The sequence below is a fragment of the Panthera tigris genome, chromosome C2, assembly GCF_018350195.1.
Source record: "Panthera tigris isolate Pti1 chromosome C2, P.tigris_Pti1_mat1.1, whole genome shotgun sequence".
NCBI lineage: Eukaryota > Metazoa > Chordata > Mammalia > Carnivora > Felidae > Panthera > Panthera tigris.
Window position 1 is genome coordinate 153,390,631 of NC_056668.1, and position 13,657 is coordinate 153,404,287.

The window sequence follows — 13,657 nt, forward strand, 5'->3', positions numbered from 1 at the left end:
TTATTTTGCGGGAAAGAGGCAGAGAGAGGGGGAGGGAGAGAGAATCGCAAGCAGGCTCTGCACTATCAGCACAGAAGCTGACGTGGGACTCGATCTCACGCTTTGCGAGCCCATAACCTGAGCCGACATCGAGAGTCGGGTGCTTGCTTAACCGCCTGAGCCACCCGTGCACCCCCTCACGTGGAGTACTGAGAGAAGAGAGAAAATTTTGTTTCAGGAGCTATACAAAAGTTCTGGGGACAAATCCACTTTATTGCCCGAATTGTATAAACTTTCCTGGTCCTCAAATAATCTTCTGCAGATAAATGCCACACGGTGCTGATAAGTGCAAGAGATAAATAACGCTGCACAGTTGAAATGTCACGTACATCGTATAACACGCTCTTATAAACGAAGCCGTACGAGAAAAAAGGAAACGCTAAATAAATACAGTGATGGGCTTACATTCTTGTGTTGCTGGTCTTGTTGATGATAACAGATTTCCCTGTTTGATCCACATTGTGATCCAACCCAAAGTAAGCGGCCACGCGATGGACAAGCATCCTCTGGTAGGATGACATCTGAGGGAACTTTTTATAATGATTACTGGAAAGGAATACAGGACAGAGTGGGATCAGCATTGGCGCTTCCGGCCTGTAGTACATTTCACAGGTACACACACAAAACCAGTCCTTTCCCGTCCAAACCGCTAAGCTTAGTTCATCCTCGGCAACATTTCGGGTGCTCGTTTCTGGACACTTTTCCGCTGATGATGTACCTATCGGTTAAGCTACAAGAAGTGTCTTTGTTTCATAGCTGCACGTTTCTCTCAGCAAAGAGAACCTAACGTCCGTTGGAAAGTATTCTCTTCTAGTCCGTGATCCCTTATCGGCACAGCCAGGCCCAGGACAAATGATATGACATACTATGTGACAGCAGATGCCTATCTGGAGATGCGTCATTACACGGTTTACACAGAAAACAGCGCAATTATGCCCAGGCATCACTGACTGCAGCCAGCTGGAGCCCATTAAAAAACTATAATAAAAATGAAAAGGGTTGCCTCTTGTCACAGCTACTCTATGCTAATCAGCGGCCCCCTGTTTATAGCCATTTTGTCAGGAACTTAACAAGCAGAAACACACATGGTCCAAGCAACAATCCCCATCAATATACAGCTTCTAATCCTAACAGCATCCCCACTCACCAAGTCGGCAAACATATTAAGTAATGTTTTATCTATCCCTCAGTCTTTCCAGAACGCATCATTAAACCCAAAGCCCAAACCAAGACCCCGTCGTAGAAATTAACCCGCCTTGCAATGGAACATACTTGTTGTCACCAATGAAATCAATAATCTCCTGCTCCATTTTCAAGAGTATCATCCTGTCCCTGCAAAATAAATGTTAAAAATGAGAAGGTCGGACGGACTGGCCATTCCCAAAGACCAAACAAGTTCATTTGCGTGTATGACAGAGATGGCTTGAAGGTACGTGACTCCACATCTTTAACGCTTCTCTGGAACGTGCTGCCCACATACGTATGATTTCATCCCACTGGAGATGATTTCTCCTTGTAACGTTGAAGCTTCTGTGGTTTTTATGTTACTGGAGACATATGAGGAATTCAGCCCATAAAACAGATCAGACACATTGTAGATTTTACATTCATAGGAAACGGGACCAGAGCAAAGCCCAAGTAGAGAGTTCTATAACTGCAGTGGAACATAATTTGGCTTATTTGACATTGACTCTTGTTCTCTGTCCTTTCCCCCTTAATCCGTATCTCTTTGTGACCAGGAAAGCAGAACCCGTAAACTATAACGTATTCACTGGAGAGCTACCCAGGACTCAAGAGTTATCTATAAGCATCGTATGGAAAGCAATTTGACGATAAATTTCATATATTTTTTTTAAAAAAAGAGTATCTATAAGGAGTAAACATGCAAACTATTCGCAGAAAAGAAAATATAAAAGTACGCTTAAGACTTTAGAAAAGGTGCCTGCGTTTTACAACTCCGTAAAGTGTTTGCCCTAACCACTTTGCGATAGTCCACTCGACTCTTCTAAAAATAAGAGGCTTATTTAATAATTTACCTGGAATTATTCTTTAATGTGTTAATCAGAAACTCATGCAAGTCTATGCCAGTAGAATCCGTGTATTCTTGGCTGCAATCTGAAACAAACAGCAGGATGGAGTTGTCAGGAATGCGGATGGGGAAAAGGGGGTAGCAATGTTTCCCTCTTGCTTGGGTACATTTTAGGTGAAGCCACTGGCGTGAACGGGACGTGTTTCGAAACTAGCAAACCGGCAGGGTAACACCAGAATGAAAGTCAGATTCGAGACAGAGGAACCCAGCAGATCCCGAGTATGGAAAGATCCAGCTGTCACAGGATGGGGCGTGGGCACGGTCAGGTAGGAGGTGGGTGGGGTGAAATGTCACGTGTTCCTTCCCTGCTGTACATCAGCGAGGCCCCCTCCACGTGACAGACCCACAGACAGAACTCTGAAGAGTTTGGGATTCCAGGAAATCCCTTTTCTCTTAACCCCGAGAAGGCAAAAAATACAAGTTCTGTGGCAAGGCTGTCTAAATATCAATCAGTGCAAAACACAGGAGGGCACTAAATAATCTCCAAGTCTTTCAACTCTTCTGATGCTGGCTAAAGCTCAATTTCTAAAGCCATTTAGGAACCTGTAGTTCTTTACTCTTGTTACACCTCGGGTTTTAGATCTTCAGTAACAGAGGCCATCGGTAGAAGCAGATACATGGTTACAGAGCATAAAAGTCGCAGATGCCCTATTCTGCCTCAGTTACTTAAAAAAGAAAAAAAGAAAAGGCAAGCAAAAGTCTACCGCAAAGCTATGTACTCATGGTATTCTTCATTTCAACCTAACTTAGTTTTGTTTTACTTTGCGTTTGCTTTTTTTGTTGTTGTGGTACTTTTGTAACAATCAGACAAGTCTGGAAGACGGGTTCGGGGATTTAGAAGGCAAAGCGCTGTTTGTTCTTGGAAAAACTTTATTGAAGGAGAAGCGTGTATTTTTTAGGTGAGACATTATGTGGCAGTATATGGGTGGCCAGAGGCCAAACCCATTTGTGCCAAATACAACGTTACTCACGTATGCCATCGACACTGATGGATACATCTGTGCTTTGGGGACACTATCACTCATTGGCTGTGAATTGCTAATCCACTGTCTGTCTTTTAAGATAAATAGGGAAGTGCAGCTCTAAAACTAGGTATCATTACTGCTCCTCAGCCCAATTTAACTGGACCAATAAGCCTGAATTAAGAGATTTATGCTCACTCCTGTGCACCAAGTTACCACTGAAAATAGAAGACCCAAACGAAAATCCCAAGAAATAAAGGATCCTAAAAATAACCTTTCTGGCTCCACAAATGACACTGCGAACAGAAAGAAAATAGAGTTCACACCTTTTACACACACACACACACGTACACACACAGAAAAGTATAGGCAGAGTTTGGTGCAGGTAGATGTGTGTGTAAACCTAGGATGTGCTCGGTGACTACTGATCTGTCCAAATTCGGTAAGTTAAGGAAACATGTTCACATTCACCTTTTGATAACATTCTGATCTTGGGCTTTTCAGAGGTTTTATCTTTGTTTTTATCCTTTTCTTTTTCTCTTTCTGAGTCATCTTTCCTAGATTTATCATCCTCTTGCAGGCTGGGAAAACTGGAAAGCTGTAAATGAATTGATTCCTGTTGAGGAAAAAATATAATAATTTAGGGCCAGATTTAAGAATCTCTGTCTGGTTTCCATTTTGCAAAGAGGTTATTAAATACAGGAAAATGAAAGCCAGGAGCAGGTTTTTTTTTTTTCTTTTTCTTAAATGGTAAAAAATTAAACCTGTCAGAAAAATAATTGCCCTTTAAGGTGAATTAAACTTCAGAAGTCAATGGGAGTTCATGAGAAACATCTCGTACTAGAACTTGGCCTCATGAATATTCACATTAAGCAAGTCACTTTCTCCTAGATCATACCTCTTATTTTCCCTACAGATTTATTTTTGAACACTTAGGAACCATTTCCTTATCAGTAAGCTTGCATCACAGCCACTGTCATGTCTCAAAAAAAAAAAAAAAAAAAAAAAAAAAAAAAAGAAGGAGCCTTCCGAGTTCTTTTCTATAATCCCTTATAAGGAGAAATCTGCACAAAGACAGACAGACAGATATTACGAATCATAATTACAGATGGAAAAGACATAAAGGCCTTAATAGCCGATTTACACTGAAAAGTCTGTCTTGGAACCACAAAACAAGGATATCTACTACTGAGAAAAACCAAGCTGTCTAAATGCAGGAATCCTGGGCACGGATTCTTATCACACACTGGGTACAAACTCCATTGATAAGTCACCATAATACATGGCTACAATAAGCATTGCCTTTTAGAAAAGGTAGGAGGTACAACTATCTTGTCCATCAACTTAGTATTTTAATTTTTGCATCAGTCAATCCTTTCCAAAATGGAAAATTCTCTTGAACCAGTGCTTTGGTATACAACTGACTGTTTACAGTATTGGAGCTGGATTCACTTTTATATTTATTTCGTTTGCACTGGAAACAGCTCATTTTGTTTTAACTCAGGCAGCAGCCATTTGGCTGATAGTATGTTCACCGTTTTGAAGAAGAATGAGCCAAATTAGATCGCTCAGTTTTACGACAAGCCCAAGCTATGATTAAAACTATGACAAATCAACCCACATTAAGCCCACTTTTGCTTATGTAAGAGATCATTTGATGGGAAAGGTTTTTCTCCTACCGTGACATTCAAATTTATGACGTTAAGAAAATATATCCCCAATGACTAACAGTGTTCCTCACTAAAAACTAAACTGATGCTCCTATTCACGTGACCAGATCGAGGCCTGCACACCCTCAAATTATGGCCGACCTAGGATTCTTAGGGTTCTTGGTAAACCTGGCTGATCTAAGAAGCATACGTAACACAAGGCCTCCCACACCAAGTTCGTTTTTTAGGAGGGGTTACCTTGTGAACTCCTGGCTGGAAGAAAAAGACACCGTGGTTGGAAAGACATAGGATAGATGAAATCAAACACGTTCTCGTGACAGATATTTATCGTAGCCAGATTTCCTGACATCCACGTGTTTCCCTTGGGGTGCACTTACACAACATACGTAAAACCGAGTGTGACTTGATTATAGGTTCTTTGTCATGTGGTTTGGGACAGAAATGTCTTAGTCTGCAAAGGTTCAGGCAGATTTTAAGGTTTTGATTTGCTTCTACTGGCTAAGGGAACAGCTGGAACGTTTCTGCTTCAAGGGAATACAGTCGGGGGCGGGGAAGGATCCGTTCAATAGTTGATCAGGAGGGGAAACTGAGGGCACCAGGCCATGGGAGTGGTCTCCTTGCTTCTCCAAAACCGATTGCATCCCCCGCCTCTGTCAGTTTGCAGCTACGATCAGAGAGGGTTGGAAGCATACACACAAGAGCAGAGGCTAAAAAGCATCCTCCACCAAAAAAAAAAAGAAAAATGTGCAAACTCACGTCACGTGTGGACAAACACTATTCTTGGGAAAATACCTCGCTTTTCTAGGCATCAGCATACATTATGGTGTTGAAAGAACACACAAAAGTGGTATAGAGTTGGTAAAAAACAATCTGTTATTTTTTAATATTTTTATTGATATGCTCAATAATAAAATACAGGTATTAATTGATACATCGGTACAGGATAAGTTTATATCCAACAACAGTAAAAGAATGATTCAAGTCACAGTAATACACTGGTAGGTAAATCGTAGAACATTTGGAAAGCAAAGCTCCTTTAACTGAAGGACAGACTGAACCGTCAGCTATGGGTCTGAGATCAAGTAATACAGGTAGCAGAAGTTTTTCCCCAAAATGAAGGCAGTTTTCCAAGTACTGTGAATATACAAATATTAGGGAAGCGATACAATCCATATAAATGTATACTTCTGCCGGGGTTCTCTGGGATTCAGTTCCCACGTTTTGTAAGTGCCGGTGGTACCTAATGAAGGCATCGCACATAAGCTCAAAGGTCGGCTTCTTTACTCCCTAAAAAGTAACGTGCCCACTCACTCACACGCGTGGTCTGGGTATTTCCTATTGGCCGTCTGCTCCCGCCTCCCCTCAGCCAGCCCCAAGAGGGGTGCGCAAGCTCTAAACCTCTCCTACAAAGCTAGTCTTGGCCACTGAGCTTGAAACCAGCGGGAACAGAGCACCCTTTGCCTCTTAATTCTCTGCACCAATCGTATGGAGAAACCAGACTCAGGTCCAGGACGGGCACTACAGTACAGATGATCTCTTTAAAAATTTCCTCCTGGTACCTCGTCAAATGGGACGAAGAGCAGATTAAGCCTATAAAGGCTGTCCTCCTCTGTCGGGTGTTAGGAGTGGGGGACAACCGGGGGCATGACTTCTCCCAGAGTCTGTCGTTTTGCAGAGTTAACATATGTCGTGTGTGGTACATTACAAGCCGTCGATCAACACTTAATAATACAAGCCGGGATATTCGCATTATTTCCCCTTTTCAATCTCCATGAAAAAATAGAAGCACGTGTAAAATGCTGAAGGAAAGCCACACACTTCTCAGAGCCCAGGTAAAATAAAGCTTGTGTATGAAACATAGTGATGGCTAGAGAAAGACAGCCTGTCTATGCCTTACGACATGAGTGGCATATTAAGAAAACGAAGCTAGGGGGAAAAAAATACTCTTAGGACAAAATCTATAAGGTATTTATTTTTGGTCCTTTTAAAGAAAGTGCTCTCAATGCTCTCTGCATCCACGAGGAGAATTTAGAGTATTTCAATTAAAGTAAAAAGAGGAAAGCCAACAAGAGCAAACAAAAACAATGATATCTTAATCAATTTTCTCTCCCCTGGGCTCAGATAAATCCTTTTACTTTTGTCTGGACTTCTCTCAGCCTCTGAAAAAGCAAGGAACATTTCGGCAGCTAGACTATTTTTTATAAAAGCTGATACGATGCCTAAAAGGCAAACAAAAATAAATACGACATGAAGTTCCCGTTTGGTCACGGGAGGGTTTCGTCAGAATGTGAATTTTCCGACCCCAATAGTCTCGCTGTAAGGAGCAAACCTAAGTGGAAGGACCCACAGCGATAGATAAGAATATTAAATTCCTATAAATTTAATAATATGAAATTCACCACCAGCTCGGATTCACTTCTGGCCATTTGTTCCAGGATTCAGAAATCTCTACCAAAGTCCTTAAAAATAGGTCTCCAAAGCTCAATGCACCTTATGCACTATTTCTAAAGTTTTGTAAGAGCCAAGAGTTGTGTTTCTTATAGGCAAGTGCATTTGGGAAGTGAGAGGTAAGAAGGTCCCGGAAGGAAGGAGAGTGGACACTAAGGACTGTATTTGGTTCGGTCTTATCAAGAGAGAGCCTTTGAGGAAACTCAGCACTACCGTGCTTACTTTTTAAGTGTTTTATCTAAATTCTTTTGACATTCCTTCCCATTTGCAGTTTTCAGAGAGTCTGGAAAAAAACAAACGTAACACTCTGTGACACACTGTTCGGCTAGTTTAGCATAGCTCGTCAACGGGGGACGAAGCCAGCAAACTCTTTCTTCCTTTGATTATCTTTCTTTTCTCCCCCAAACCAGTGCGGAGTGCCAGCTTTCCACTCATGCACACGCACACCAAGAGAGATCCCATTCGTGCAGCTAATGGAAATGACAGGGGGTATGTACCTGGTCCTGAAGACTTTCTCCCCCTGGTCGGGCCGAGGATTCTTCACAGACAGCAAGGCTGCGAGTCAGTTTACCTTTCCCCGCTCCTGACTGGGGAGGGGAGAGAAGAGGCAAGGACAGGAAAATAAAGACAACAAGCAGAAGACGTCCTCCGGCTGTCAAATCGTCTCCCCCCCCCCCTTCACAGGACACCCCCAAGTCAGACTTCGGACACCGAGCTTCGAACGGGGGGCTCAGTGCCGTCTGTGTGCCTTGGCTCCCAGACTGAGCCCCCTGGGTTGGTGGGGACGCAGGAGGAGGAGGACGTGACTGCGTGCATGTCAGGAAGGAACGCTTTTAGCAAACTGTGCCCATCACATCGGAAACATACAACGAATGCCTTGCTGCCATCTCGTGATCATCTAAGGAGGAAGAGATGACGGGACTAACACTGAGTTTGGGAGGGACCTGGATGGAAACGATGCTTCAGAAGACGAGGAACGGGCTCGAAACACCGGCACCTGTTTACTTCGAGGGAGAAACCCACCGGGGCAACTAAAACGTCTGCCCCAGGTGTCTCGCAAAAGGACAGCCAAACAAGCCGGGGCTCACCGTGTAAGGCACTCTCAAATCTGCAATTGTGAAAAACAGGATCAGATACACACATTTGCGGCCACGTGAACACTAAGCGCTCTAATTGCAAAGCCTACGGAGCCAGGGAGAAAAGACAAGTGTCAACAGGACCCCCTTCCAAGCGGGCAGGACCAGGAGAGCCAAGATCCACACGCGACCGTTTGAACTGTTGGCAAATCTTTTCACCCGGGTGTAAACTAAGCAACTGACATCCATGATATCACGTCAATGTGGAATCTCCAGAATCCTACCTTGGATTTTCTTCTTTCTTGGTTCTGAGCTGCCAGTCGCCTCTGTGTGTTGGAAACAAAGTAAAACAAACAAACAAACAGTAAACCAACAACCAGAGAGAGAGAGAGAGAGAGAGAGAGAGGTCACTAGAGTCCAGAAATCAATAGGCACAATAAGGTCTTATAACCACTGAGAAGGACTCCCCTCCCCCTCTCCCCACAACTTTTGACCTTTTTAACTTTTAGCTCCTTCTCCTTAGAGCAGCTATGCAAGGGGGGAAAGCTGACCTTGAAGCTTTTGGCCATTATGTGGTTCTCTGCCTTTGTTCACTGGTACATAAAAAGAATGAACACTATTGTAGTTCGGTTCAAAGAAAATCAATACAGGATATTTGCAAATACAGTTGGTTTTCCCTCTACCAAATCTCCTTCTCTCATAAATCGTGGTGTATTTAATCGTATCACCTTTTCGGTACTGTCAGTCACTCCCAACAGCCCCAATAGCCCCCTCCGTCCCTGGCCTGCCCTTTTCTAGGGCTTTCTCTCTGTCTCTGTTCCTCTTGCCCTCTCTCTCTCTCCCTGGCTGTGAGTTCTAGGGCTTAGGTTGGTGGGCTAATATGAACTGAATCTTAGCCTGCCCTCAAAGGTCCACAGATTTGATTTTTCTTAGTCTCATGATAATGAGCTGCGTCTTCAGCTTTCCGTGGAAGAGCAAATCCATTTTTAAGTCTCAGCCAGCCTCAAGCTGCCTCAGGGAGAAACCCTTCTCAAGCTCCATGAGGTGGTCTGGAAATCACTCTGGAGACGGCCGTGTGCAAATTCAGTCCTCAAAGAGGATCTCTGGCCCTTGCTTTCATTTCAAAGGGCATTTCGGAGCACGTTTTGCTCGGGAAGAAAAAGCAATTAATAAGTAGGAAAGGAGAGGATTAGCTTTATGGATTTCCTATTCATTTAGTAGTCAAACTCTCCAGTGGAGAAAAAGAAAAGAAAGAAGGAGAAAAAAAAAAAAGGGGGGGAAACCTCCCAAGCGCTCCGAAAATAAAGGAAAGGAACTGCACCCAGTGGTTCGAGAGACTAGGTTTCCAGGCTCACCTGCAATTCGAGTTTCTCCTCTTCATCTAGACTCTCGGATTTCACAATGCCATTCTCTGGGGTGGCCGACTCCTGCTCAGTCCCGCCTTCCTCCACGATGGCCGGATTCAGGTCTCCTGGCTCGGACATCCTCCCGGACGCAAAGTAAAATCACAAGGTTTGATGCCCTACGAGGTGAAGAAGTCAGAACGTAAAGTCAGCGCACTGTAGAGCCTTGACTGTTATTCCCGTGGCATTTCATGTCTCCTTTTGTATTCGAATTCAAATGAGCGACTCGGGCGGCTCTGTCACTGTGACACAAGGGGAGAACGACGAAGCCAGATCAAATCCAGTACCCAAGGCAAACGCGAGAGGCAGATTCGGGCGCCCTCTCCACACCCCCTCCGCACCCATACACACACACGCTTGCGAATACACACCTTGCCATCAAAAGGGATCGACAAATCTTAGGTGGAGACGCGGAACTCCCACACATCTACCAGTCCCTATGCCCCACGACAAAGCAGGGGACAAAGAGAAACAGAGTCTCCGTCCAACTCTTGGAAGAAACGACCCTCCGCCGCTGAGTCACGAGGTGCTCTGGGTGTTGGGCAGCAGGCCCCAGACGATTCGAAAAGTATTTGCGAGTTTTCAACCGGAGGCACGCTCTCCCAGGCACGGGGAATACAGGACGCCGTGCGAGGGGCAAAAAGCAACCGAAGAGGTAAGGATTCCGTTCGTACACGGCATCTAAATTTGGCAATAACACTTTCAGGGCCAACGCCGTCCGGCTTCAAACTGACAGCTCCATTATTGAAGGCAAAAGTGCTCTCCCAGGCTCCCGCCAGCCGCTGGGGCTGCCCCGACCCTGTAGAAGGAAGTCTCTGGAAGGCGGCTCTAATGAAGCTATGGCCACTGAGCCCTGCTCCTCGGGGCTCACACTAGACCACTACATGGACATTGGAAATGGCTTTCCAAAGGGAGAGCCTGTTACTATCTTTTGTCCCCCGACCCCCATACCACCCCTGACCCTTCCCCTTCCTGATGGGCCGTCAACCGAGGTGCATGAATGACTGAGCATTTACTCCCCCCTTGGTTTTTCTTTTTTTTTGTAAGATGTGAGAAAAAAACGCAGAGGAGAGGGAGGAAAGAAATACGGAAGGAGTGAAGGAAGGAAAAAGAAAACGAGAAAGAAAGACACCGGGACCCAGAAAGTCCATCCGTCCACAAAAGTTCTTCCACAAAATTCCCCCAAAGGGAGGGCTGTCCTCCTACCGCTCATTACCACGGTGATTATTATCAGACACAACGGTGGTGACGTTTCCCTGGGAGTGTTTAATGACCATTTACTAAATTCAGGCACTTGACTTCCAACTGCATAGAGGAAGCATGAGAAAAATCTCGACCACAGCAACTTCTGTGGCAAATCTGCTAAGATCCAGCGTGACAGAACAGATGGCACCTAATGATATCTTTCAAAACAATGCAGGCTTCCTCAGCAAAGGATTATGGGAATGCCAGAGGAAGACTTGCCCAAAGGCTGGTACTCGAGTCTGTGAGTTACTGGTGAGCAATGCTTTCAAGTCGGAGGAGGCTTTAGAATCTTCCATCCAGTGTATTCAGACGGACGCCTCACACTTTAGTGACACTGGCTGGGCTACGTGTGTGGCTAACGAAGGTTGTTTCTAGAGGGCAAACACCGTGTTTCTCAACCTATTGGGTAGGGGGAGGCGATGGGACTTCCGTGGCCCTGACTCTTTCTTCAAAGCCTTTCAACGAGAAAGGAGATTGTGACCAACTTTAAAATGGAAGGAACAGGGGCGCCTGGGTGGCTCAGTCGGTTGAGCGTCCGACTTCGACTCAGGTCACGATCTCGCGGTCCGTGAGTTCGAGCCCCGCGTCGGGCTCTGGGCTGATGGCTCGGAGCCTGGAGCCTGCTTCAGATTCTGTGTCTCCCTCTCTCTCTGCCCCTCCCCCGTTCATGCTCTGTCTCTCTCTGTCTCAAAAATAAAATAAACGTTAAAAAAAAAAAATTAAAAAAAAAACGGAAGGAACAGATCGAGCTCTACTAACTTTATAGACTCTAAGCCAGTTGAGTCCCTGTCATAGATGCCGTCTGTAGTGGTTACACTCACGGACCTCTTCTTGGCACACGTTTAGACAGTAACAAAATACAGATGAGCTGACAGCCAGACAACGAGGCCTTTACCTTTCGCGCAGAGCTCCTGACGTAGGTCTTGGCGACTTACTGGCGGCTTCTGTCGCTCTACCCCGGGAAAATCCACACCAGTGATCAGAGACAACTGGAGTCCCATGTCCCCATTAACAGTTCAGAATGCCCATCTCCCTGCGATTCCCTTACACGGCGTGACCCATCGTCAACCTGAAAGAAAGACGAGAAGTCAATAATCATAATGGCAACGGTCACGGCGGGGCGAACGACCAAAACAATCGGACCCGATTTCTAACGCTAATGACCAGCTTCCAGCAAATCACGTTCACAGCTCGATCAGCCCCACCTGTCTCGGGCTGCCTGCTTCTTCTCTAACGAAGGCTACAGCCCGACTGTTCAAGTCAGAGCGGCACCCACGCAGGGAGCTAAAATTAACGATTGCATTATGCGCCGAAGATTACTCACTTCAATTTTAACCTTTTTTAGTGAAATCTCGCACTTTATATTAAAAAAAAACAAAAAAAAAAAACCAACAACCAGTTCGTGTGTCTGCCTCAATGAGCATCCAGATCACCCCGTGAGCTAAAAGTCTTGCCTCCTTTTTTAAAAAACCAAAGGCTCTTTGCTTCAATCGTAGATGAGTATCATATAGCCTAGTGCCGTTTCCGTGCCTCCTTTTTAATGAAGCGTACTTGAAGATTTTGATTTAGCGAGCATTGGCTGTAACAGTTAAAAAAAAAAAAAAGAAAGAAAGAAAGAAAGAGAAAAGAAAAAAGAAAACTTTCACCGTGGCAGGGCTGAGAGCACTCGTGCCCTCTCCACTTCCAGTCTGGCATGAAGAATTCCTAATATTCTCCTTGGGCAGTTGAGCACAGTGTCTCCCCGTTCCCCTCGCTCCCCGCCAGGATTGCCACCACCAGCTGGGCTCTCAGGATTGCCACCACCAGCCGGGCTCTCGGTCTGACAGCAAAAGAAACGCTGTCAGATTTGCAAACTTGGAGCCCGTTGGAAACAACCCCTCGCTCTCGTGTGCATTTTCTCTTTCTCACAACCGCTACGGGGGGGCAGCAAAGGCAGCTCGAACGCAAACCCAGAGACGGATCCCTGCTGACGTTTGCCAAAACCAAGCATGGGTAGCTCTCCCTTCCGCGGCAACCCTGGGGCACGCCTGCGAACTCCCAACTGCACGGACACCTCTCCCCATCATACGCCCATCTTTGCAAACACCCGACTGCAGCTCAGTTGTTGCGTCCCGAGTTGAGAAACGCTCTCTGCCTTCCCTGGGCCGCCCCCCCCCACCAAGTTTAAATGAGCACAGCTGGCTCCTCACCAGATTTTACCGTGGCTCTAAGGACAACATATTGGATTACAACACCATTTGTTGTGCAAGGGGGGAACAACTGTTGAAAGCGGGATCACTAACAGAGTCAGTGATTTCTAGCCTCATTCCTGTCTTATTACAACGGCCAAGTTGGCTTTCCGATGCTTCTTTTGTTGCTAAACACCATGCAGCTATGAGAGAGAAGCAAACGTGCATTTAGGGCAAAAATGGATCGCTCATCAACAGTCATTTCAAGTTTTCAATTTCGACCAGTTTCACCACGGCCACTTGGCTAACACCCGATATTAAATAGAAGTCAACACGTCTTACAATTAGGATCTATTTAAGTAACCAGCCCATTATCTAATATGTCTCAGAATAGGCACCAGTGATGGATGGCATTACCACATGTTCTGTGGCTTCTGTTTTCCTTTTCCCAGAGAAAATGAAGTTATCAACGATCACCGCGATCTTTTGGTCTTCCTTCTCTGATCCTCATATTTGCAAAGTGGCATTTAATCCAGCAGGTGAATGGCAACGTAGTT

At 45.2% G+C, this 13,657-nt stretch overlaps 1 protein-coding gene across 1 annotated transcript in view; it reads right to left on the reverse strand.

Annotated features, from left to right (window-relative positions):
- The window catches only part of ARPP21 (cAMP regulated phosphoprotein 21), a 154,577-nt gene that overhangs the window by 103,306 nt on the left and 37,614 nt on the right, over positions 1-13,657 (reverse strand). The window contains exons 2-9 of the mRNA XM_042999106.1: positions 11,828-12,001; positions 9,640-9,806; positions 8,569-8,610; positions 7,706-7,795; positions 3,562-3,706; positions 2,076-2,154; positions 1,312-1,371; positions 445-585 (exon numbers count right to left, since the gene is read on the reverse strand). Of these exons, the coding sequence (XP_042855040.1) occupies positions 445-585; positions 1,312-1,371; positions 2,076-2,154; positions 3,562-3,706; positions 7,706-7,795; positions 8,569-8,610; positions 9,640-9,768 (686 nt within the window). The 5' untranslated portion in view covers positions 9,769-9,806; positions 11,828-12,001. The remainder of the gene's footprint in view (positions 1-444; positions 586-1,311; positions 1,372-2,075; positions 2,155-3,561; positions 3,707-7,705; positions 7,796-8,568; positions 8,611-9,639; positions 9,807-11,827; positions 12,002-13,657) is intronic.